At 42.9% G+C, this 25,193-nt stretch overlaps 1 protein-coding gene across 1 annotated transcript in view; it reads left to right on the top strand.

Moving 5' to 3' along the window:
* LOC145392688 (ankyrin repeat and SAM domain-containing protein 6-like) overlaps positions 1-25,193 on the top strand; it is a 320,191-nt gene that overhangs the window by 217,143 nt on the left and 77,855 nt on the right. The window contains exons 9-10 of the mRNA XM_080266995.1: positions 1,953-2,097; positions 23,983-24,217. Coding sequence (XP_080123121.1) covers positions 1,953-2,097; positions 23,983-24,217 — 380 coding nt within the window. The remainder of the gene's footprint in view (positions 1-1,952; positions 2,098-23,982; positions 24,218-25,193) is intronic.

The following is a 25,193-nucleotide window of genomic DNA, read 5'->3' on the forward strand; positions in this document are numbered from 1 at the left end:
GCTCCTTTATATCCTCATTTGCCAGCCTGTCTCTCCATGTGACTCCACAGGCTCCTCTTAAATAACTCATTTCCACTGCTCCTGCTCTTGACTTGTGCCCTTCCAACAATGTCCAAGCTTCAATTCCATACGTTAGAGTTGATATCACAATACTGTCATGTAGTAACTTTTTCACTTCCATGCTCACTTCCCTGTTTCTTATCACTGCTTTCAAAGAACCAGCAACCTTTCTTCCCTGCTGTACCCTTTCAAGCACTTCACCTTCCAAACCTCCATCCTTACTCATCACACTACCCAAGTACTTAAACATACTCACATTTTCCAATTTCTCACCATCCAACCTCTCTGTACATTCACTGACTTCACCTCTCTCAAAGACCATCACTTTGCTCTTCCCTACATTCACCTTTAGATTCCGTTTCTTACACACTCTTCCCAAACTCATCCACCAAGCCTTGCAGCTCCCCTTCGTCTTCACTCAATAACACAGTATCATGTGCAAATAACAGTACAGGGAGTTTCCAAACACTACCCTCTCTCACCAGGGCCACTCCAACATCCACTACCCAACCTTATACCTCTTTTATTACCCCATCCATGTACAGATTGAACAACCATGGAGACATGACACATCCCTGTTTCAACCCAACCTTCAAAGAGAAAAATTCACTCAGTTCACCATCCACACGCACTGCAGCCTTAGCACCATCATACATACTCTTCATAGCATTCAACAACTTCCCATCTACTCCATATATTCTTAATACTTTCCACAATCCTTGTCTATCCGCCCTGTCATATGCTTTCTCCAAATCCATGAAAGCCGCATACAACTTCTTTCCCTTCTCTAGAAACTTTTCCACTAAAGATCTAAGAATGAATATCTGATCTACACAACCTCTTCCCTTCCTAAAGCCTCCCTGTTCTTCTCCAACTAATTCCTCTGTTATTTCCCTAACTTTGTCAATATGTATCCTACCATACACTTTTCCTATTATACTAAGAAGACAAATGCCCCTATGATTACCACACACTTCTTTTTCCCCTTTTCCTTTGTACAAGGGAATAATTATACCTGACTTCCAATCCTCCGGAACTCTACCTTCCTCCCAGGCCAATCTGCACATCTTCCACATCCATTCTACTACTATCACTCCCCCATGCTTCAACATTTCACCACACACTCCATCAATTCCTGGGGCTTTCCCCAATTTAACTTTCTTCATTTGCACATGTTATTTACTGATATGTACAATATTATAATAATTAACAAGAGAATATTCAGTTTATCCCGGTTATGGATAGTATAATACCAAAAATATTGGTAAGTATCACCCCCTGACCCGCATTTTGCTACTCTTAGTGAGATTCAGAAGAATGCCACCAGATGGCAGGACCTTCAGTACAAGCACCCATGATGTATGGCTGTCACGTGTCTGCGCGGGGTGTTGTCACTGCTGACTGAGCATTCCTGTGCCAGTTGAGCCTATTTATTACCCTTTCAGGTCAGAGGGTCTCTCCTAAGCTGAATAAAATTATCCAACAAGCATATAATGCTCTTGGTTGCCCAAGGCCTTCTGGGTTATTTTTAGAATAACGTAGCCCCCAGGTTAGCTTCATATAATAGGTCACAGAGTATAGTAAAGAGTGAAAATAGGAGCAAGGTAAGAAAATGTGCACTATGGTGTGCCCATTAGTACCACAAGACCTCAACAAGCAATATAGGCTAACGCAGGCAGTAGGCCATCCAAAAAACATCAAATTTTTGCTAACTTGCCTTGTAAAGTTTTTATAAATGTTGAGTGAGATATATGGCATAACTCAAGAAACCTCGAGACTCGTCTGACATGATAATTAAAGAAGAAGAAAGATTTAAGTTTGAAGGAATATTGTAATATACACCATTCAATGAAAATAGTTGCAGCACACTAATTTCACCTTACTCCTTTTAGATTCCACAAAGCACGAGGTGTTAGGTCAGGTGGAGTGAGTGTAGGAGAGCGAGATTCTCTGGGTGAGCTGGACCTCTTACCACCACTTCCACCCATCCATTATGACCCAATTCTACCCCAGGAGGTTCGCCTTCCCCCAATCATGGTGAGTAGGTCTGTCTTGTCATCATCATCATCATCACCTATTTTTTGTTATCATAGTCATCATCATCGTCATCGTTGTCTCACTGTTCTCCACTACTAGTATTTTAGATGTTGTTGTTGTTATTACTGCTACTGCTGCTTAACTCCAGTCTGTCTGACCAGGCAGACCTGTCAACTACAGATAAGCAACTGCTTCTCTGGGGCCATCCTACAGGTAAAGCACAGTACAGTATTTACACCATGCAGGGATCTGGTCCCCCCTTGTAGTAGACATTTTGCCAGGGTGTGACCAGAGTCCTTCTCACAGCAAGGTGCAAGGAAGCATTGAGGAAGTTTGGTTCACGGATGGATACAACAACTGCTGCACTTAGTATGCAGTGTGCCACCATGTGTAGGTTCCATATCAGCACCACTGGTATTATAGTAGTTGTGTAAAAAAGAAGCTTTTAAAGTGGCCAGTGAAAAGTTCATACAGCCACACATTCATCTTGTTAGCAGCCTTCAGAAATGTACATCAGTTTATGTCAGTTTATTTACTGACCTCAGTTAGAGTGTAGTGTTTAAATAGCTAAGAGTTCCATGCCTGGCCCTGATAAGTAGCTTCTGGGTAGTTCTCAGCCAGCAGAACAAGCTTCATCGGAAATAAATCCAGTGAAGCACTGTTGTTGGGCTAACTCCTCCAGGGGTACGCTGATACTGGTACACGATGCATGCTGATGGTCAGCTTTTGGCAGTTTTCTCATGTTTCATTGTAAACAAACTCATCTTTTCCAGTCACCCAGCCCCAGCAGAATGCCCTTGCAGTATGTTTTTTCTTCTTTTTATGATGCTGCCCAATATTTTTCTGGTCTTCCAGTGAATTTCATTCTTCCTTAGTCTCATGGGGCCAGAGATTTGGTTCAGGGTGAGTTTTTTCTCCAGCTCTTTTTGGGGTGCTTTTAGCTGGGGTGTATTGACCTTTGCCATAGTTTCTAACTTCAGGGTTTTCCTGTTGTGTTTGTGCTAAATTGCATTAATTTCCTATACTGTTTTTTTGTTGTTAGATTAGATGATGATGATGATGATGATGATGTTTGGCATGCTAAGGACTTGCTTTTGCTTTTGTTGTCATTTTTTGCCTCAGTTTTTGCTCTCCAGAACTTTACTTGCCCCACCCTAGGCTTCTAACCCCATCAGTTCCCAGCTAGGGGTACTTGTGGCTTGGTTTTCCTACCCCTTCAGGGGTATGAGCTGTCCTTTCAGCTTCCCTTATTCCTAGATTAGGTATAACTAGTTGCTCCACTGTTTGTTGCTGGGTGGTTAGCTTTGCTCTCCTTCTGTGTTGGTCTTTCTTCTGGCTGCCGTTGCTTTGTGGTCCCTTTAGATTCCCAGCATCTTGGCCACCGTATATGATTTTCAAATTATGCTTCATGTTGACATATTGCCAGTTGCATCCTGGCTGCCTTTCACACACCAGTGCACACATCCTCAGTGTGCCTTGCAGTGTCCTTGTGGTCTCTACCTTTGCCATGCTGCCAGCTTGCCTTGGCTTCTCCATCCATCTTTATATAACCTACTCTTGTGTAGACATCCATTTTTAGCAGTGTGTCCCAGTGGGATGTCTAGTCACTCGGTTGTTAGCCCCCATCTGATGTTGAGTCCTTGCCTCGATTCTTTCGAATTCACTCACATCCCTTCCCTCATTTCAAGTTGAGTTTGGTTCTTGCACCCCCAGGATGATTTCTTGCTCTTCTGATGCATTAGTGCTGTTCTCAAAATATATTTGGACATCATCCTAGTTAATTCTTTAACTTGAGCAAATTATTCCTCATACTCTGGTTTCTCAGTATACAATACTGACTGTTTTACGTCCATCCTTTTCTCTACTGATTTATGCATACCAGATTCATCCAGTATCCACTGATATCTTGTGAAAGAATATAATTAATTTGCCCATTCCATATTCATTCTTTTTAATAGGAGTATTATTATTATTATTTTTTTTATTTTTTTTTTTTTTTTTTTTTTTTTTTTTTTTTTTTAAACTAGAGGAAATGTTGCATGCTGTTTTTAGCTTTCAGCTTCACCTTTCTGTGATTGGTTACCAGGGTCAGTTCCAGTGCCTTGGAAAAGGGTGTGTGTGATTCCTAGCAGAATTACAGTAAAACCTCAATATAACGGACGTCAGTAGACCAGAATTCACTTTTATCAGAATCGAGGAGCTACCGGACTAAATTCCTATACAGGTATTTCAATATGGACTGTTTACCAGCCATGGGTTCCCCCCCAGACCAAGTACAAAACCCACCCAGATGAGCCCAAAAACAGTTTAAAGGCAATCTAAATGGCCTAACAGCTGTCAAGGAGGCTAAACCGAAGCCCAACACCTGTAAATAACTCACTAAAACCAACAAATTAGATCCAAATGTCGTCAGGCCTAACCTGTGAATAACTCGCTAAAAACAAAAAATGAAATATGAAAATCATCAATAATAAGTCTGGAAAAAATCAAACTTAGTAAACTGTACCCCAGAATGACAATGTTCACCCTACCTGTGGCTAAAACACATTAATCAAAGTCTAAAAATAGTTTATAAATCAACCTAAACACACAATTTTAGTCTAAAATATCATTAAAATCAGTAAGAAAAATCAAAACCCATCGTTAAACCAGGGTTTGGCCATCATTAGGTGGAGTATGGTGCAATTTCTATCCCCATCGTTTAGTCAGGGTATCACATCTAGGGGTATCGTATATCGAGGTATTACTGTATACAGATATATATATATACAGTAACTCCACGTTTTTCACTGCTTGGATGTTCCGCCAAAACCGCGCGAAATGTGAAACATTGAAGTGTGAAATTAAGAATCAATGGGAAGAATAGAGGAGCATTCCGATGGGACATGTACCTACCACATCAAGTGAAGGTGTGTTGAGGGTAGATGGGCTAGTTACTAGATGACATGGGCCTCTCTGGGGAAGCCCCAACACCTAGGCCAAAGCCCTCAAAGTCGAACTCAGGCTCCAGCACCTCCACTTCCTCTCTGTCCACTTCTCCTTCATCCACCCCTGCTGGCATGTCCAAGTCTTGCAGAATAGCAGCCACATTCTGTCTCTCCTGAAAATATCGTGTGATTCGGGCTTATCGCCGCTTCTGTATGTTTCTGTTGTAGACAGCCATCACTTGGGACTTCAGGCCAGTCAGGGTTGATAGGATGTTGGTAGCCTCAGGCATAGTCCTGGTGTATGCATCAAAGGTGGTTGCCATGTCGGTTATGGAGGACAGGGTCTGGGACAATTTCTGCATGTTCATCATGCCCTCTGCAGTGTGCTCAGGCCTTTCGTTCTCCTCTTCACTAGAGTTCATCTCTTCCTCTTTTATGTCTACCACACCTGAATCTAAGTCGTAGTGTGTCAAGTGTTGTCTTACAGTCATTTCGTCCACCTCTGATGCGTCTTGGCTTATTTCTGATAGCCTCCACAGCGGCCGCCAGAGTGTGGTCTTCCCTCTGCCACTCACCTTCCACAGTCAGATGAGGGAAAAGTTTCTTCCACCTGTGTGCTATAGTGGTTGGGGTAACTTTGTTGCTGTCGGCTGCTGGCTGGGAGCAGCAAAATGTTGGGAAATCAGCGAAGTGTGAGACAACTTGGAAACTTTTTTCTTGCGCAAAAAACAAGGCATTGAAGTAAAATGCATCCAAATACGAGGAGTATCTATATATCTATATCTATCTATCTATCTATCTATCTATATATAATATATATATATATATATATATACACGTATATATATATATATATATATATATATATATACAGTAATCACTCCAATATCCGACGTAATAGAGCCATAGGTAGGTCTGGTTATTGGTTTTGTCCGGATATTGGGCCCCAGCTTATGGACTTGTACTTATGGACCCTAACTCAGAGAAACACCTATACAACTCCCTCTGGACATGCATAGCACCTATTTAAGACCCAAATCACACCAATAAGGCACATAAATGACTGAAATAAATGCAAAAGAAACATAAAATGAGGGTTTAGAAGTATGTTCATACATTAATAAACATTCTGGTACTTATGGACCCTAACCTAGCCTAACTCAGAAAAACACATTCCTACTGCACATGCATAGCTACTGACACCCTATTCACACCAATAAAGGACATTAAAGAGTGAAATGAGGTAAGTATAGTATGGAAAAAAGTACAGTATGAAACATTCTGGCTACTTACAGCAAGTCACTGGCCACCTCGATGAATAACCGCCTCCTCTCGGACTCTGACAGTAAGAACGATTTCCTGAAGCACTTGCAGTACACTGTTCCTGAAGTCTTGCACTAAACTTAGTCAGTAACACACAGAAGTCCGTTCTCTTCACAGTGTGGACTTTTGTCTAAATAATGCTCCATTGTAACTTATTAAGTGTTGCACTTTAACTTTTCCCATTCTTTTCATTTTCCAAAGCCAAAACAAACAAGTCTATTTACGTTAAATTTTTTTTCTAGTCTTTTCTCTCACAACTTTAAATCCTTAACACAACACACTGTTTTTTTCACTGCACAACACTCAAAATTCCCGTGTGGTCTAGTGGAGAAGTTCTTGCTGTTTATTCACTGTCAGAGTCCGAGGGTATCACTGGCAGGCGACCTAGGGGTGCATCGCTGGGTCGTGGTGATGGCGTACCCACTGCAGAGGACTCTGAAGACAGCCGCAAACTCACGTCGAGCGGTGACTCCACCGTGGCTGATGTGCTGGGCTGTGGCTCGGAGCATGAGGGCCTGTCTTGGGGAGGTAACGGAGTGGAGCCAGGGCTGGGCACAGTGGAGGTCACGGGCCTGAAAAAACTGTCAATGGTTGATTGACGCAATGACCGACGATTCTGACGATTGATGATGCGCTGCCTGAAAGCACGCACTTCTTCCACGAGTCCCAAGGGCCCCATCTCCTTGTCGTAGTCCAGGTGTTCCAGGTAGTCTAGGATGAACTCTAGATGTTCCCAGAGTGCGCTCAGCTTTGGGATGGCTGGAGTAGTGTCCTGCTGAAAGGAGTCCGCATCATCATCGTCTTCAGCGTCGGAATCTTCAGGTTCGGTACTGACACCTGCAACCGAAGACGCGATCTCAATATCAGACAACGTCTGATACCCAGGATCGCCCTCATCGTCATCCAACCACTCACGAACATCGTCCACATCTACATCGTCGCCGTGTGTACATAGCCGTGCATGGAAGTCATGCACGTCAAACCCTAGAAAATCGTACTCCACATCCGTTCCGAGAAGCAGATGAGACCAACCATTTTCCAGAGTTTTCACAGGGACTTCCTTCCATGCACTAGCCCAGTTGTACAGCGCAGACTTGATGTTGTAGCGGCGAAGGTTTTCCAAAGTCCGCTTGCCTTGTGTGTCCCGTCCCTCCCTGCGCTCGTCCTCGTCCTCGAGAACAACCATCACCTCGTCCAGGAACTTCTGACGGTATAGGTGCTTTGTTGCCACGATCACTCCTTGGTCCATTGGTTGGATGAGAGCAGTCGTATTAGGTGGCAGAAACATGCACCTAATACGTCCATTTTCAGCAACCAAGTCCTTGTCACACGGGTGGGCAGGTGCATTGTCGAGTAGATGGAGAGCCTTTACCTGGTTGCGCAGGATTCCCAGTGTCTTCGTCTGGTAATGGATGACCTCCTTGACGAAGTGACGGTGAAACCAGTCTTTGAAGATCACAGTTGTGAACCATGCCTTCAAAGAAGGGTACCAGACGACAGGAAGGACATCCAACACCCCACGAAGGCACCGAGGCTGCTTTGCGCGGCCAACAACAACGGGCTTCAGCCGGTGCATGCCGTTAGCACTGGCACAACACAAAGCAGATATCCGTTCCTTGGAAAGCTTGCGGCCAGGTACAAGCTTCTCCGTCTCCTCGGCTAGAATGTTCGTTGGCAGCGAGCGATAGAATAGGCCAGTTTCATCAGCGTTGTAGACTTGACCGAGAGCTAGGCCCTCCCTGTCGATCAAGCCTTTCACCTTGTGCCGAAACTCGTCAACTCCATCCTCGTTAGCGTCCAATGCTTCGCCATGTGCTTTACGGTTGGTAAGGCCATGTTGCAACTTGAACGTGAAGAGCCAACCCTCGGATGCCTTGAAGTCTAGGGCGTCGTGAAGCCTGGCGACCTTCTCAGCAGCAGCCTTCAGCTCCGTTCTACGCACCATCACACCAGCAACACGTTGTTGTCGATACCAAATCAACGTGGATCGGTTGATTTCTGCAAACTTGGGGGTAAACATAACCTTCCTTTCCATGTTGCGTTTGCTTCTCGACGAGAAATCAGCCATGTACTGCATGAGTTTTTCTTGAGACCTCTTGATATCAAACAAAGTAGACCGGGCCAAGTTAAACTCGCGAAGAATGCGGGAAGAAGACCAACCCGCATCCACTTTCTCCAATATTTCCCTCTTCTATTCCAGAGTCAACACCACTCTCTTCCTTTTCTCAGGTGGCAGGGCCATCATCACACACTAAGAGGAGGCCTGAGAGCAGCAGGAGGCCCTGCAGCAGGTAGGGCACCACCACAAAAGCGATCATGTGGGCAGCCATTACGACGAGCGTGCACTCGCGGTGAGAGACAGGTGGGAAGTGGGGAGAATGCAGCGGCGCTCTATCGGACGTCGGAGGAATGACGTGCCAAAACAATGCTCTCTTGCAGCGCGCGCGGTAAGTTCAAATTACGGACGGGAGAAAATCGTTTTTTATTTTTATTTTTTTGGGTTTTCGGACCATTTTGGGAATGTTGGATCCCAGGACGATTATGTCCGGGTAGTGGGGATGTTCGGTTATTGGGCGTCCGGATATTAGAGTGATTACTGTATATATATATATATATATATATATATATATATATATATATATACACATACAGTAAGACCTCACTATAATGGACTAATTGGGGCCCAAGCCATTCTGAAAAAGGCGAAATTCCAATAAAAGCGACATCTGGACTTCCTCCTGCCAATCCAGACTTTTTGTGATATATCAGTCCAGATTGCATCAATGGTTTCTAAATCGTTTTCACTACCAATGCAGTACTGTACAGTACTGTGTTATACCTTCCCTACATTAATCAAATGGTATAATATATATAATAATAGTGTACTGTACACTGATAAACATGTCTTTAATTACTTTATTGTGAACATAGATGAAGTGGTCAGGCAGTCCGGACTACTTCTGGCTTTATCAGACTTTTTCCGATATATAGGAATTTAGTCTGGTAGCTCGTCGAGTCCGATGAAAGCGAATTCCGGTCTATTGAAGTCCATTATATTGAGGTTTTGCTGTATATATATATATATATATATTGACCAAAGATGGAGATATTAAAAATAGATGGAAAGAGCATTTTGAGACAGTTCTTAATAGACCAATACCACCAGAAGAGGATATACCGTCTGCTCAGGAAGATTTAAATATAGAAACAGGAGAGTTGAGGCTTGCAGAAGTGGAGAAAGCAGTAAAACAGTTAAAGAATAATAAGGCACCAGGGGAGGATGGTTTATTTCCGGAAATGTTTAAAGTGGAGGGGGATAGATTAATAATGATCTTGACCAAGCTATTCAATAAGATATGGGTGACGGGGTTACTACCATCAGTTTGGAAGAATGGTGTAATTGTTAAAGTTCCGAAGAAAGGAGACCTGAGTGAATGTGGTAATTGGAGGGGAATCTCTTTGTCACCGATAGCTTTGAAAGTTTTCAGTAGAGTGTTGTTAAATAGGTTGGAGCCGGTGGCTGAGGGTATTCTGGGGGATGAACAGGCTGGTTTTAGAAAGGGACGTGGTTGCAATGATCAGATCTTTATAGTTAGGCATTTGATGCAGCAAGTTAATGAAATGAGAGTACCGTTAAGTCTTTGTTTTGTTGATTTTGAAAAGGCTTTTGATAGTGTTTCGAGAGAGTCTATGGGGAAGATCATGAGACATTATGGAATACCAGAGGAGTTTGTGAGGGTCATTATGAACATGCATGAGGACACATTTTGTAAAGTGATGGTTGATGGTTGTCTGAGTGATTCGTTTGAAGTCAAGTCCGGAGTAATTCAAGGTGGTGTTCTATCGCCTTTACTATTTATATTGGTCATTGATTACATTATGAAACGTGTTGGAACAGAAACCGGTGCAGGTATACTTTGGGGAGAGAACAGGAAACTTTTGGATTTAGATTATGCAGATGATATAGTTTTGATTTGTGGTGGGCCAGAAGAGATGCAGAGAGTGTTGGACTGTTTGGTGAGTGAAGGTCGCAAGGTGGGTTTGGTTATTAATTGTGGAAAAACTGAAATAATCAATATGAATATGGAAAATGCGCAGGAATGTGTAATTGGAGGTATGGTTGTAAAGCAAGTTGATAGGTTTAAATATTTAGGTACTTATTTAGCCAAGGATGGTTCTTTGAACTTTGAATTCGAGGAAAGGTTAAAGAAGGCTAATCAGGCAATGGGAATGCTTAAAAATATTTGGAATAATAACAATTTCTCTGTGCATACAAAAATCAAACTTTATAAGGTAATGGTTAGGAGTATCTTAATTTATGGGCACGAGTCTTGGTACAGCACAGTGACTATGGAAAATAAATTCCTGGTGTTTGAAAATAAAGCACTTAGAAGAATATTAGGAGTTAAGTGGTGGGAAAGGATACCAAATAGTAGAATTAGAGAAATAACGGGAGTGCAGCCGATCGATGAATATGTTAGATTCTCACGATGGAAGTGGCTAGGACATGTGTATAGGAGACAGGGAATAGTACAAGGTACACCAGGGTGGGTGGCACCTGGTAGGAGAGGTAGAGGAAGGCCAAAAGAAACGTGGGTGAGGACAATGAGACGGGAAGCTGGAGATGAGTGTTGGGGAGATCTTGAGGAGTTAGCACAAGATAGGATGTGGTAGTGTGAGTTCATCGAGGCCCTATGCATCCCCGAGGGTGCCACAGGAAATGATTGATTGATTGATTGATTGATATATATATATATATATATATATATATATTTATATATTTACTGGTATATATGCCTAAAAGCAGTTTATAAATCACCTAAACCCAACAATAAAATCTGAAAATCATCAAAAATAAGTCTGGAAAAAAATCAAACTTAGTAAACTGTACCTCAAAATAACAGTTTTCACCTCACCTGTGTCTAAAACACATTACTCTAAGTCTAAAAATAGTTTATAAATCAACCTAAACACTAAAATTAAGTCTGTTTATCTATCTATCTATTGCCAGTTGTCTCAATCCCATAAGAGGTGGTCACAGACAAATCGCCTTCATGTCACCCTGTCCAACGCCATTTCACTGCCTTGCTCCTAGCTCACACCCACCTCTCTCATATACCTCTCCACTCCATCCCTCCATCTCATCCTTAGCCTCCCCCTTCCACTTCACTCGCATACACTCCCCTCATTAGTTTCTCGCTTTCCATCCTCTCCACATGGCAAAACCACCTCATTGTATTTCTCCTAATGCTTTTTATCACATCCACATCCACACCACAAAGCTCCTTCACCTCCTTATTTGTCAGCCTGTCTCTCTACGTAACTCCACATGTTCCTCTAAAAAAATAACTCATTTCCAGTGCTCTCACTCTTGACTTGTATCCCTCTAACAAGGTCCAATCTTCACTTCCATACATTAGAGTTGGTATCACAATACTGTCATGCAGCGACTTTTTTACTTCCATGCTCACTTTCCTGTTCCCTATCACTGCTTTCAAACAACCAACAACCTTTGTTCCCTGTTGTACCCTTTCAAGCACTTCACCCTCTAAACTTCCATCCTTACTCATCACACTTTCTAAGTACTTAAACACCCTTACATTTTCCATTTCCCCCTCATCCAGCCTCACTGTACATTCAGTGGCTTCATTTCTCTCGAAGACCATAACTTTACTCTTCCCTACATTCACCTTTAGATTCCATTCTTGCACACTCTCTCAAACTCATTCACTAAGCCTTGCACTTCCCCTTCATCTTCACTTAACAATACTGTATCATCTGCAAACTAGAGTACAGGGAGTTTCCAAACACTGCCCTCTTTTATTAGGGTTGCTCCAACATCCACTGCTCTACCTTGTACCTCTTATAACCCCATCTGTATACAGATTGAACAACCATGGGGACATGACATATCCCTGTTTCAATCCAGCATTCAGATAGAAAATTTCGCTCGGTTCACTATCCACGTGCACTGCAGCCTTAGCCCCCTCATACATACTCTTCACGGCATTCAACAACTTCCCATTTACTCAATATAATCTTAATACTTTCCACATTCCTTGTCTATCCACCCTGTCATATGCTTTCTCCAAATCCATGAAGGCCGCATTAAACTTCTTTCCCTCCTCTAGAAGCTTTTCCACTAAAGAGCAATGAATGAATATCTGATCCACACAGCCTCTTCCCTTCCTAAAACCTCCCTGTTCTTCTCCAACTAATTCCTTTGTTATTTCCCTAACTCTGTCAGTAAGTATCCTACCATATACTTTTCCTATTAAACTAAGAAGACATATGCCCCTGTGATTACCACACACTTCATTTTCCTCTTTCTTTTGTACTGGGGAATGATTATACCTGACTTCCAATCCTCTGGGACCCTACCTTCCTCCCAGACCAATCGGCACATCTGCCATACCCATTCTATTACTATCTCTCCCTCATGCTTCAGCATTTTGCTGCAAACTCCATCAATTCCTGGGGTTTTCCCCATTTTGACTTTTCATTGCTTCCTCATCTTCCATCCTACTGATTTCTTCCTCTCTTCTCACATCCCTCCTTCTCCCAGCAATTCCCCAACCACTTATGGTCACTTTACTTTTATTCTTTGTTCAACACTTCATTAAAGTGTTCTCTCTGTCTACTCAATTTCTCTCCCCTCTCCACTAGCAATCTACCATTTTTATCTTTCATTTCCTAACTTGCTTCTTTATCACCTTGTCTGACTATCTCTTTCGAGAACTTTCTTGCATTCCCTCCACTTTACACTAAGATTCCCTCCAAATTCCTCATCCACTCTCTTCTTACTCTCTCTTAATAATCTATTCACCTCTGTCTTCCTCTCTACATATAACTGTTTTCCATCTCTCAACTTCCTCCATGCCCGTTTCTCATCCACTCACTAATTGCGCTCTTCTTTTGTGCCACAGCCTGTCTCACCTCTTCATCCCACCATGCTGTTCCTTGCAGTCCCTTTCGTCTTCTCTTCACCCCACACACCACCTCACATGCTGCACAGATTTCTTCTTTGAATGTCTTGCACACATCGTCCATGTAGTGGTAGGTGGTGGCGACCATCATCCACTCACTTGATGTAGTGCTGCCTACTTCTTCCTTAGCCTTTATCATTCTTTTTCTGTGCCTGCCCTCCTCTCTTCCTATTTCTCCCATCTTTCCTGTCACTACTTAATGCTTTTCTTTCCGTTACAGGTGGCTTTATGTTGAGTGACAAGCCAAATGGTTTCCTGTAAGCCAAGAATCCATTTACAACACTGGATGGTAACCAGATAACCAAACCATACATGCTCCTTACATGTCAAGTGGGTTGGTGGAGGGTTAATGCCCCTCCCTGTAAAACAAATAACTCAGAGTCAAATGGCCACCCCTTATGGGATTATGGCGTCTGGCAATAGATAGATAGATAGATAGACATCGTCTATGTCCTGCATCTGCTCCAAATCATATTTACCCAATTGCCCCTCTAATTCTCTTTTATATTCTGCCTTTTTTCATCCTTTTGCAACCTTTCTACCCTCCTGTATGGACTACTTCCTCCTTTCCTTCCCTTCTTCTATTCCTCCATTTCATTTGAACCTTGACTTTCACCACCTCCATGTGGTGCTCAGAAGGCCCACTCCAACTTCTGTATGCTCTTTCATCCATTACACATCTTATCATTCTTCCATCCACACACACATAATATATCATTGCCTTCCGTTCATTCTCTTCACCACCCACCCTTCTCATCACTTGCCACGTACACCTGAGGATCATGTAGTGACTAAAGAGGGTATTGGCTATCACCAACCCCCTTCCTGCACAAATGTCCACTAGAGCACTGCCATTCTCATCCACTTCTGCATGCATACCCCACTGTCTAACTACTCCATCCACCTTTACATTCTCTACTTTTCCATTTATATCTCAAATAAAAAACACTCTGTCATTCCTTTCAAACTTTTCCATGCACACATCCACATTAATCCAGAACTCTTCTTTCACTCTACTTGCACGATCTTGTGTTGGCACATCCGCATACACCCAATTGCCCACATTTGTATTCCAACTTTCAATCTTACCTACACAATCTTTGAGCTGACAGATACATACTGTCTTATATTCTCCTTCTATATCTTGCACACAACAGTACAAACTTCATCTTTTCCCCTTTCATTCTCACCTACTCCTTTACATATACCCCATCCATACTCCCATTCTCTCACAGTCTCACCTCACCATTTTGTCTCAGTTATTCCACATGCATCAACTTTTGCATCTTCAAGCACCTGGACAATCTCTCTCTCATTAACCTCATCATTCGCACTCCTTACATTCCATGTCGCACCCTGTACCATGTCCTTAGTTTGGACCTTAATCGTCACATGTTGGTCAGTCCTGGTCCGAGGGTTCTCGTTCATATTTTTAGTTAGTTGTTTTCCGGGAAGGGACACTAACCCTCTGCCAACCCACTTGTTGTCGTGTAGGGAACATATGTTGGTTTGTTATAAGGTTACCAGCCAGTGCTGTAAATGATTTTCTGGTTTACAGGAAATATCTAAAATATCGAATAACCAGGGACTGGTGGGATAGGTGGGAAAGGGTGTTAATTTTTTTACATCTCATAGAGGGGGATCATATAGTGGGGCATTACTGTACCTGTGTTTTTATTTTTTCACCCCCTTGCGGTAGTCACACTTGGCCTTCCCTTTACCCCCTGCTTTTCCATTATCACCCAGTCCACCTGCGGCTCCACTTGACCCGCAGGATGACATATTTCTTTCTATTACTTATCAAGGACATGAGAGTGCAACACTTAACTTGCGGACACACTAAACGTGTGCAGGAAACAGGGTGAAACTGAGTGTTGGTGCTGGTGTCGCTGTGGCAAGAATCCGAAACTTGTGCTGCCAGAGGGCACGAAAGTGCATTTTTTTAGTCATGAATGTGCAAGCACGGGAATATTTGATGGCTGCCACCAAAGTGCGATTTCACCAATCTGGATGCTGCAAAACCTGATGCCTTAATGTACTTGGATCATATTTTGGCCTGTTAAAACATTTTTTACGTAGGTACGTAATAAGTGGCTGGAGAATGGCCAGGAGACAGAGGGATTTGAGAAGAGAGGAAGAATCAGTAGGATGGAGTTTGTGGTAGCAGTGAAGAAAGTTAAAATGGGGAAAGCCCCAGGAATTGATGGAGTGTGTGGTGAAATGCTGAAGCATGGGAGAGAGATAGTACAGTAGTTGAATGGATGTGAAGGATGTGCAGATTGGCCTGGGAGGAAGGTAGAGTCCCAGAGGATTGGAAGTCAGGTATAATTATTCCCTGGCTATAGATAGAGAGATAAACAAAGGAAAAGGAGAAAAAGATGTGTATGGCAATCATAGGGGCATTTGTCTTCTTAGTGTAATAGGAAAAGTATATGGTAGGATACTTATTGACAAAGTTAGGGAAATAACAGAGGAATTAGTTGGAGAAGAACAGGGAGGTTTTAGGAAGGGAAGTGGTTGTGTAGATCAGATATTCATTTTTAGATCTTTAGTGGAAAAGTTTCTAGAGAAGGGAAAAAAGTTGTATGCGGCCTTCATGGATTTGGAGAAAGCACCCACTGAGTGTAGTGGTACCCTGTTTCTAGGGTAGCTCTACATTGAGTGGCAAGCCAAATGATTTCTTGTAAACCAGGAAATCATTTACAACGGTGGATGGTAATCTTATAATCAACTGACACGTGTTCCCTACGTGACAGCAATTGGTTTGGCAGAGGGTTAGTGCCCCTCCCCAGAGTACAACTAACAAAAAATATGAACAAGAAGCCTTGGACCAGGACAGATCAAAAGATGACGACTAAGGACCGAACGAAGGACATGATACGGATGGCAACGTGGAATGTAAGGGGTACAATTGATGAGGTGAAAGAGAGAGTTTGTCCAGGTGCTTGAGGGTGCGAAAGTTGATGTATGTGGATTAACTGAAACTAAATGGAGAGAAGAGAGTGTGAGAACATGGGAGTATGAATGAGGTATATGTGCAGGAGTAGGTGAGAATGAGAGGGCAAAAGAAGGAGTGTGTATTGTTGTGAGTAACAGATCTATCTATCTATCTATCGCCAGATGCCTCAATCCTGTTCGGGGTGGCCACAAACAAATCGCCTCCACGTCGCCCTGTCCCCCGCCATTTCACTGCCCTGCTCCTAACTCACACCCCCCTCTCTCATATACCTCTCCACCCCATCCTTCCATCTCATCCTTGGCCTCCCCCTCCCTCTTCCCCCCTCCACCTCACTCACATACACTCTCTTCGTCAGTCTTTCACCCTCCATCCTCTCCACATGGCCAAACCACCTCAGTGTATTCCTCCTAACACTTCCTATCACATCCACACCACAATGCTCCTTTATATCCTCATTTGTCAGCCTGTCTCTCCATGTGACTCCACAGGCTCCTCTTAAATAACTCATTTCCACTGCTCTCACTCTTGACTTGTGTCCTTCCAGCAATGTCCAAGCTTCACTTCCATATGTTAGAGTTCGTATCACAATACTGTCATGTAGTAACTTTTTCACTTCCATGCTCACTTCCCTGCTTCTTATCACTGCTTTCAAGGAACCAGCAACCTTTCTTCCCTGCTGTACCCTTTCAAGCACTTCACCCTTCAAACCTCTATCCTTACTCATCACACTACCCAAGTACTTAAATGTACTCACATTTTCCAATTCCTCACCATCCAACCTCGCTGTACTTTCACTGACTTCACCTCTCTCATAGACCATCACTTTACTCTTCCCTACATTCACCTTTAGATTCCGTTTCTTACACACTCTCCCAAACTCATCCACCAAGCCTTGCAGCTCCCCTTCGTCTTCACTCAACAACACAGTATCATCTACAGGGAGTTTCCAAACACTACCGTCTCTTACCATGGGCACTCCAACATCCACTACCCTTCCTTGCACCTCTTTTATTACCCCATCCATATACAGATTGAACAACCATGGAGACATAACACATCCCTGTTTCAGCCCAACCTTCAAAGAAAAAAATTCACTCAGTTCACCATCCACACGCACTGCAGCCTTAGCACCATCATACATACTCATCACAGCATTCAGCAACTTCCCATCGACTCCATATATTCTTAATACTTTCCACAATCCTTTTCTATCCACCCTGTCATATGCTTTCTCCAAATCCATGAAAGCTGCATACAACTTCTTTCCCTTTTCTATAAATTTTTCCACTAAAGATCTAAGGATGAATATCTGATCTACACAACCTCTTCCCTTCCTAAAGCCTCCTTGTTCTTCTCCAACTAATTCATCTGTTCTTTCTCTAACTCTGTCAATAAGTATCCTACCATATACTTTTCCTATTATACTAAGAAGACAAATGCCCGTATGATTACCACACACTTCTTTTTCCCCTTTTCCTTTGTACAAGGAAATAATTATACCTGACTTCGAATCCTCCGGGACTCTACCTTCTTCCCTGGCCAATCTGCACATTTTCCACATCCATTCTACTACTATCTCTCCTCCATGCTTCAGCATTTCACCAAACACTCCATCAATTCCTGGGGCTTTCCCCAATTTAACTTTCTTCATTGCTTCCACAACTTCTATCCTACTGATTTCTTCCTGTCTTCTCATCTCCCTCCTTCTCCCACCCATTCCCCAGCCACTTATACTCGCATTACTTCCATCCTCTATGTTCAACAATTCCTTAACCCCTTAACCGCGGTGCGTCACTTTCGTGACGCTTGGAAGCAAGGGATCATACTGCGGGGCGTCCCTTTTGTGATTCTGTGTTATTTTGAATTCGCCCGGGCTTTCAAGTGGTGGCTTGTATCATCTATCAGTACTGCCAATGTCCAACACTAGTCAGCACTCCTAATCTCATCTGTACTCCCATCCATTGTTGACAGTTTAGCCAGTTCTTTGCATTCTTGGCTCCCCTCCCTACCTCACCTCCATTACCCTCTCCTCTTGCCTGCCCGGCCATGCTACGTTAAGTAAATCTTCCCCGGAATTTTCCACTGATTTCATCCATTGAAATAAGCCCTATGCCCTATTCTTATACCAAATAATATATACAAAAAAGAAATAAGGTAAGTGATAGTGCCATACACCTGGAATTGACTAATTATCACCTGACAACACCTCACGTGCACTTGTTCGCTAATTTTCGCTGTTTATTTCCCCTTGAAATATGCCGTATAATCTATTCTCACAATAAAAATGTATATAAGGAGGGAAGGGAGAAGCCTAAATGATATTTACATTCACCTGGAACTACCTGATTTATTATGTATTGTCTAGATTTCCTGCCAATCATTTCATAGCTATTTATTAGCTGCTGTCACAAGGCTGACGTTGGCAGTATTGCACTTCCCCTAGGCAGGCCACCAGTATCAGTTTACTGTCGTCTTTCAAGGTGAAAGTATGTCGGATTCATGCCTCTCAAATTCCGCCGCTTTTAAGCCCCATGCAAAGGGCCGCATGACCTCTACCCCCTACTAAACCTCGTGTGGAAAGAGGTAAAGGGCTGATAAATGATAGAGAGTGACTACGATCTTTCTGGTGAGTAAAACAGTGCAAGTGGAAATGTAAATAATGTGTAAACAGCAAGTGAAAGCAATGAATGTAAATATAAGTGAACAGTGGAAAATAGTTTTATAAGTTACTGCAAGTGACAGTGCCTAACACAGTGTAAATAAAATAGAAATGTAAATAATGTAAATAAAATAGAGAATGTAAATAGAAATGTAAATGAGTAGTATTATAAGAATACGAGTATATATACTAGGAGTAATGAAAGTGAAAGTTTCACTCTAGCATGTATGAATACTATGAGTTATGAAAGTGAAGGTGAAAGTGAGATTCACTCTCAACGCTAGTATACAGGACGAGAAAGTGAATGCTACGTATTTTACTGAAAGAGAAATTGAATGCCTACAGTGACAATAAACTACTATTACTGAAGGAAACTTATGGATAAAGACTGTAGATATATATAAGTGTTATATAGTAATAGAAATATAAAGTGTGAGGGGTTATGTGAATAATAATGGCAGAACACCAGCGGAAAACGATCACAAGTGGGAAGGTCATACGCCCTCGTAATTTTCATTGCTTTCATGGTGTTTTTTTTTTTTTTTTTTTTGGAGTATGGATTCCAAACTATTTGAGAATCATAGAATAGTGTTTCTAGTGATAATGTCAGGCTGTGGTAATCATATTACGGGTTGTCGGGAAGTGTAATGTGGAGACTTCGTTACCCAAATTCAGAGGTCTCCACAATTCCTACGGTACTCGACGAAGGCTCAACAAACATCCCAGGAGAAAGCTGAAGGTATGTGCCATATGCATATGTAATTTCAATATTCTAGGACTAATAACTGATTTTTGGCAAATATTTTTAGAGAGTCTGTCGGAGCGCAAATATGCCTGCGGGAGCCGCAAGTCAAAGCAAAAGAAGCCCCCGGTTTAGGGATTAAAGTGTTCTCTCCATCAGCTCACTTTTTCTCCCTTCTCCACTAGTAATCTACCATTTTTATCTTTCACTCCCCTGCTAACTTCACTTCCACCTTGTCTTACTCTTTTCACCTCTTTCCAGAAATTTTCTTAAATCCCTCCACTTTACACTTAGATTCCTTCCAAATTCCTCTTCCACTCCCTTCTTACTCTCTCTTACTAATCTTTTCACCTCTCTCTTTCTTTATACGTATAACTCTCTCTTCCGCCTCTCAACTTCTTCCACGCCCCTATTTCTCATCCATTCATCGTATGCTTTCTTCTTTTGTGACACAGCCTGTCTCATCTCTTCAGTCCACCACGCTGTTCCTTGCACCCCCCTCCGTCTTCTCTTCATCTCACACACCACATCACGTGCTGCACATATTTCTTCTGTGAATATCCTGCACACACCTTCCACGTCCTGCATCTGCTCCACTTCATATTTGCCCAATCGTTTCTCCACTTCTCTCTTATACTCTGCCTTTTTCTCATCCACTTGTAACCTTTCGACTCTCCTTACAAATACGCCTTCTTCTCATCTTTCTCTTCATTTATTTCTTCATCTTATTTGGATCTTGATTCTAGCCACCACCAAGTAATGGTCAGAAAGTCTACTCCCCCAACCTCTGTAAGCTCTTGCATCCATTACACATTTTCGCATCCTTTCATCCACATACACATAATCAATCATTGCCGTCCTTTTATTCAGTTCACCACCCACCCTTCTCATCACGTGCCATGTATACCTGTGGATCATTTTGTGCCTGAAGAGGATATTGGCTATCATCAACCACCTCCCAGCACAAATGTCCACTAATTCACTGCCATTCACATCTATCTCACCAGGCACACCTCACTCACCAACTATTCCAGATGGAAGGAGAATACAAGAGAGTATGGATAAGTTGGCTCAAGGTTTTTGTGGGTAAGACTGAAAGTTGGACTACAAATGTGGGCGATTGTGTGGAAAGAGGTAAAGAGAGTCAGACAGGGTGGCAGTGAAGTAGGAAAGTGAAAGATAAAAATGATAGATTACTAGTTGAGAAGGGAGAAAAAGTGAGCAGATGGAGAGAACACTTTAAGGAATTATTGAACGTAGAGAATGAAAGTAATGCAAGTATAATGGCTGGGGAATGGCTGGGAGAAGGAAGGAGGTGAGAAGACAGGAAGAAATCAGTAGGATGGAAGTTGTGGAACCAATGAAGAAAGTCAAAATGGGGAAAGCCCCAGGAATTGATGGAGTGTTTGGTGAAATGCTGAAGCATGGAGACGAGATAGTAGTAGAATGGATGTGGAAGATGTACAGATTGGCCTGGGAGAAAGGTAGAGTCCTGGAAGATTGGAAGTCAGGTATAATTATTCCCTAGTACAAAGGGAAAGGGGAAAAAGAAGTGTGTGGTAATCATAGGGTCAATTGTCTTCTCGGTGTAATAGGAAAAGTATATGGTAGGATACTTATTGACAGAGTTAGGGGAATAACAGAGGAATTAGTTGGAGAAGAACAGGGAGGCATAGGAAGGGAAGAGGTTTGTAGATCATTCTTAAATCTTAAGTGGAAAAGTTTCTAGCGAAGGGAAAGAAGTTGTATGTAGCCTTCATGGATTTGGAGAAAGCATATGACAGGGTGAATAGACAAGGATTGAGGAAAGTGTTAAGAATATATGGAGTAGATGGGAAGTTGTCGAAGGCTGTGAAGAGTATATATGAGGGTGCTAAGGCTGCAGTGCATGTGGATAGTGAACCAAGTGAGTTTTTCTGTTTGAAGGTTGGGTTGCAACAGGGATGTGTCATGTCTCCATGGTTGTTCAATCTGTGTATGGATGGGGTTATAAAAGAGGTACAAGGTAGGGCAGTGGATGATGGAGTGGCCCTAATGAGAGAGGGCAGTGTTTGAAAACTCCCTGTACTGTTGTTTGCAGATGATTCTGTTTTGTTAAGTGAAGACGAAGGGGAGCTGCAAGGCTTGGTGAATGAGTTTGGGAGAGTGTGTAAGAAACAGAATCTAAAGGTGAATGTAGGGAAGAGTAAAGTTATGGTCTTCGAGAGAAGTGAAGTCAGTGAATGTACAGTGAGGCTGGATGAGGAGGAAATGGAAAATGTGAGTATGTTTATGTACTCGGGTAGTGTGATGAGTAAGGATGGGAGTTTAGAGGGTGAAGTGCTTGACAGGGTACAACAAGGAAGAAAGGTTGCTGGTTCCTTGAAGGCAGTGATAAGACACAGGGAAGTGAGCATGGAAGTGAAAAGTTATTACATGACAGTATTGTGATACCATCTCTAACATATGGAAGTGAAGCTTGGACGTTGTTGGAGGGACACAAGAGTGAGAGCAGTGGAAATGAGTTATTTGAGAGGAGCCTGTAGAGTCACATGGAGAGACAGACTGACAAATAAGGATGTGCCGGAGTGTTGTGGTGTGGATGTGGATGTGAGGGGAAGCATTAGGAGAAACACATTGAGGTGGTTTGGCCATGTGGAGAGGATGGAGGGTGAGAGACTGATGAGGAGAGTGTATGTGGGTGAGGTGGAGGGAGGGGGATGTCAAGGATGAGATGGAGGGATGAAGTGGAGAGGTATATGAGAGAGAGGGGTGTGAATTGGGAGCAGGGCAGTGAAATGGCGGGGGTCAGGGGGACATGGAGGTGATTTGTTTGTGGCCACCCTGTATAAGGTATTAAGGCATCTTGCAATAGATAGATAGACAGACATGGCAGGGTGAATAGACAAGGATTGTGGAAAGTATTAAGAATATATTGAGTAGATGTGAAGTTGCTGAAAGCTGTGAAGAGTATATATGAGGGTGCTAAGGCTGCAGCACGTGTGGATAGTGAACTGACCGAATTTTCCTGTTTGAAGGTTGGATTGAAGCAAGGATGTTTCATGTCTCCATTGTTGTTCAGTCTGTATATGGACGGGGTTTTAAACGAGATACAAGGCATGGCAGTGGATGTTGGAGTGGCCCTAGTGAGAGAGGGCAATGTTTGGAAACTCCCTGTACTGTTGTTTGCAGATGATACTGTGTTGTTAGTTGAAGACAAGGGGAGCTGCAAGGCTTGGTGGATGAGTTTGGGAGAGTGTGTAAGAAGCGGAATCTAAAGGTGAATGTAGGGATGAGTAAAGTTATGGTCTTCAAGAGAAGTGAAGTCAGTGAATGTACAGTGAGGCTGGATGAGGAGGAAATGGAAAGTGTGAGTACATTTAAGTACTTGGGTAGTGTGATGAGTAAGGATGGAAGTTTAGTGGGTGAAGTGCTTGAAAGGGTACAAGGAAGAAAGGTTGCTGGTTCCTTGAAAACATTGATGGGTGAAGTGCTTGAAAGGGTACAACTAGGAAGAAAAGTTGCTGGTTCCTTGAAAGCAGTGATAAGATACTGGGAAGTGAGCATGGAAGTGAAAAAGTTGCTACATGACAGTGTTATGATGCCAACTCTAATGTATGGAAGTGAAGCTTGGACCTTGATGGAAGGACAGAAGTCAAGAGTGAGAGCAGTGGAAATGAGTTATTTGAGAGGGGCATGTGGAGTCACATGGAGAGACAGACTGACAAATGAAGAAGTGAAGGAGCATTGTGGTGTGGATGTGGATGTGATAGGAAGCATTAGGAGAAACACATTGAAGTGGTTTGACCATGTGGAGAGTATGGAGAGTGAGAGACTGATGAGGAGGGTGTATATGAGTGAGGTGGAGGGAGGTAGAGGGAGGGGGAGGCCAAGGATGAGATGGAGGGATGGAGTGGAAAGGTATATGAGAGAGGGGTGTGTGAGCTGGGAGCGGGGCAATGACATGGCCGGGGGACAGGGAGACATGGAGGCGAATTGTCTGTAGCCACCCCTTGTGGGATTAAGGCGTCTGGCAATAGCTAGATAAATAGATAGTTACATTATTCTGTGTTCCCAGCAGGTACCTGGCCACTTTGTTATGAATAATAAAATGTAGGATTTGCTTCCCCTTAGAAGTTTTGAACAACTGCATATTGAGGGAAATCTTTCCCTACTTTTTAACTTACTGTTTTGATACAGCTAGGGCCCTTTGGAAAGGCCCTACATTAGGTTTAAGGATATGGCCTATAGTGAAGGACTTCAGTGGGGTTTAGGTCACCATTACAGTAGTATAATTGTTTTCCCTCAAGGATTTTGGGGCTGGCAGCAACTTCGTCCTTGAGACAATGAGGAGTATGGTGCCGCCCCACATATCCCCAACTGGTGGTGTAGTGCCAGCTGCTATGCCACCAGGGCGCAAGATCTTGCCAGGGGCCTCACAAGGACCACCACGACATGCCACAAACTCCAGGCTGCTCAAGTGGAGTCTTGCATCATCTGGCTCACCAGGTTCATCAGTATCAGCACCCAGTCCACAATCATCAGGTCAGGAGCACAGGATAATAATTCTCTCTCTCTCTCTCTCTCTCTCTCTCTCTCTCTCTCTCTCTCTCTCTGTCACACACCCCAGGTAAGTTAGGATAAGAGATAATTCTCTCTGTCTGTCTGTCTGTCTCTCTCTCTCTCTCTCTCTCTCACACACCCCAAGTAAGTTAGGATAAGAGATAATTCTCTCTGTCTCTCTCTCTCTCTGTCTGTCTGTCTCTCTCTCTCTCTCTCTCTCTCTCTCTCTCTCTCTCTCTCTCTCTCTCTCTCTCTCTCTCTCTCTCTCTCTCTTCCCAGCATGGTTCCATATCTCAACCTTGGTCACCTAATGGCAGGTCTCCATGCTGGCAGCCTCCCTATTCAGTCCCATATCCCTGAGGTCATACTTTATGACCTCATTGGCTCATCCCAGTTTTTTTTTTTAATGCTTGCAACTCTGCCCCCATTGTTCACACTTGTCATCCTTTATGCACATTTGCCATCCTCCATCCTAACATTATGCCCCAACTGTTCAATCAATATGTCTATCCATCTATCTGTACTGTATATATGTGGGTAATTAAGGGGCTTCAGCCAGATTGGGTCTCTGTAGGTTTATATCCAAGGAATGGTTGGGGTTTATTGCTCATCCAATGCCACTCAGGGATGAGTGAGGCTGGTCAGTCTCATCTTAAATGTCAGGACCATCTTGCCTAGTCCCAGGTTCCTACACTCCTCATGGGACAACACAGGATTAGATGGTGTATTCTGTATACAGTATATATATATATACTGATATATATATATATATATATATATATATATACAGTATATATATATATATATATATATATATATATATATATATATATATATATATATATATACACAGTCTGTCTTCGCTTAATGCGGCTACAGTACCCTCGCGTCCAGCACGGTAATATTGTCATGCATGGGTCACGTGTTGGACCAAAAACGTGTTGGACTAACAATAGAG

The sequence above is a fragment of the Coenobita brevimanus genome, chromosome 23 (assembly GCF_032717465.1).
Source record: "Coenobita brevimanus isolate Jiangsu-jjx chromosome 23, ASM3271746v2, whole genome shotgun sequence".
Classification (NCBI taxonomy): domain Eukaryota; kingdom Metazoa; phylum Arthropoda; class Malacostraca; order Decapoda; family Coenobitidae; genus Coenobita; species Coenobita brevimanus.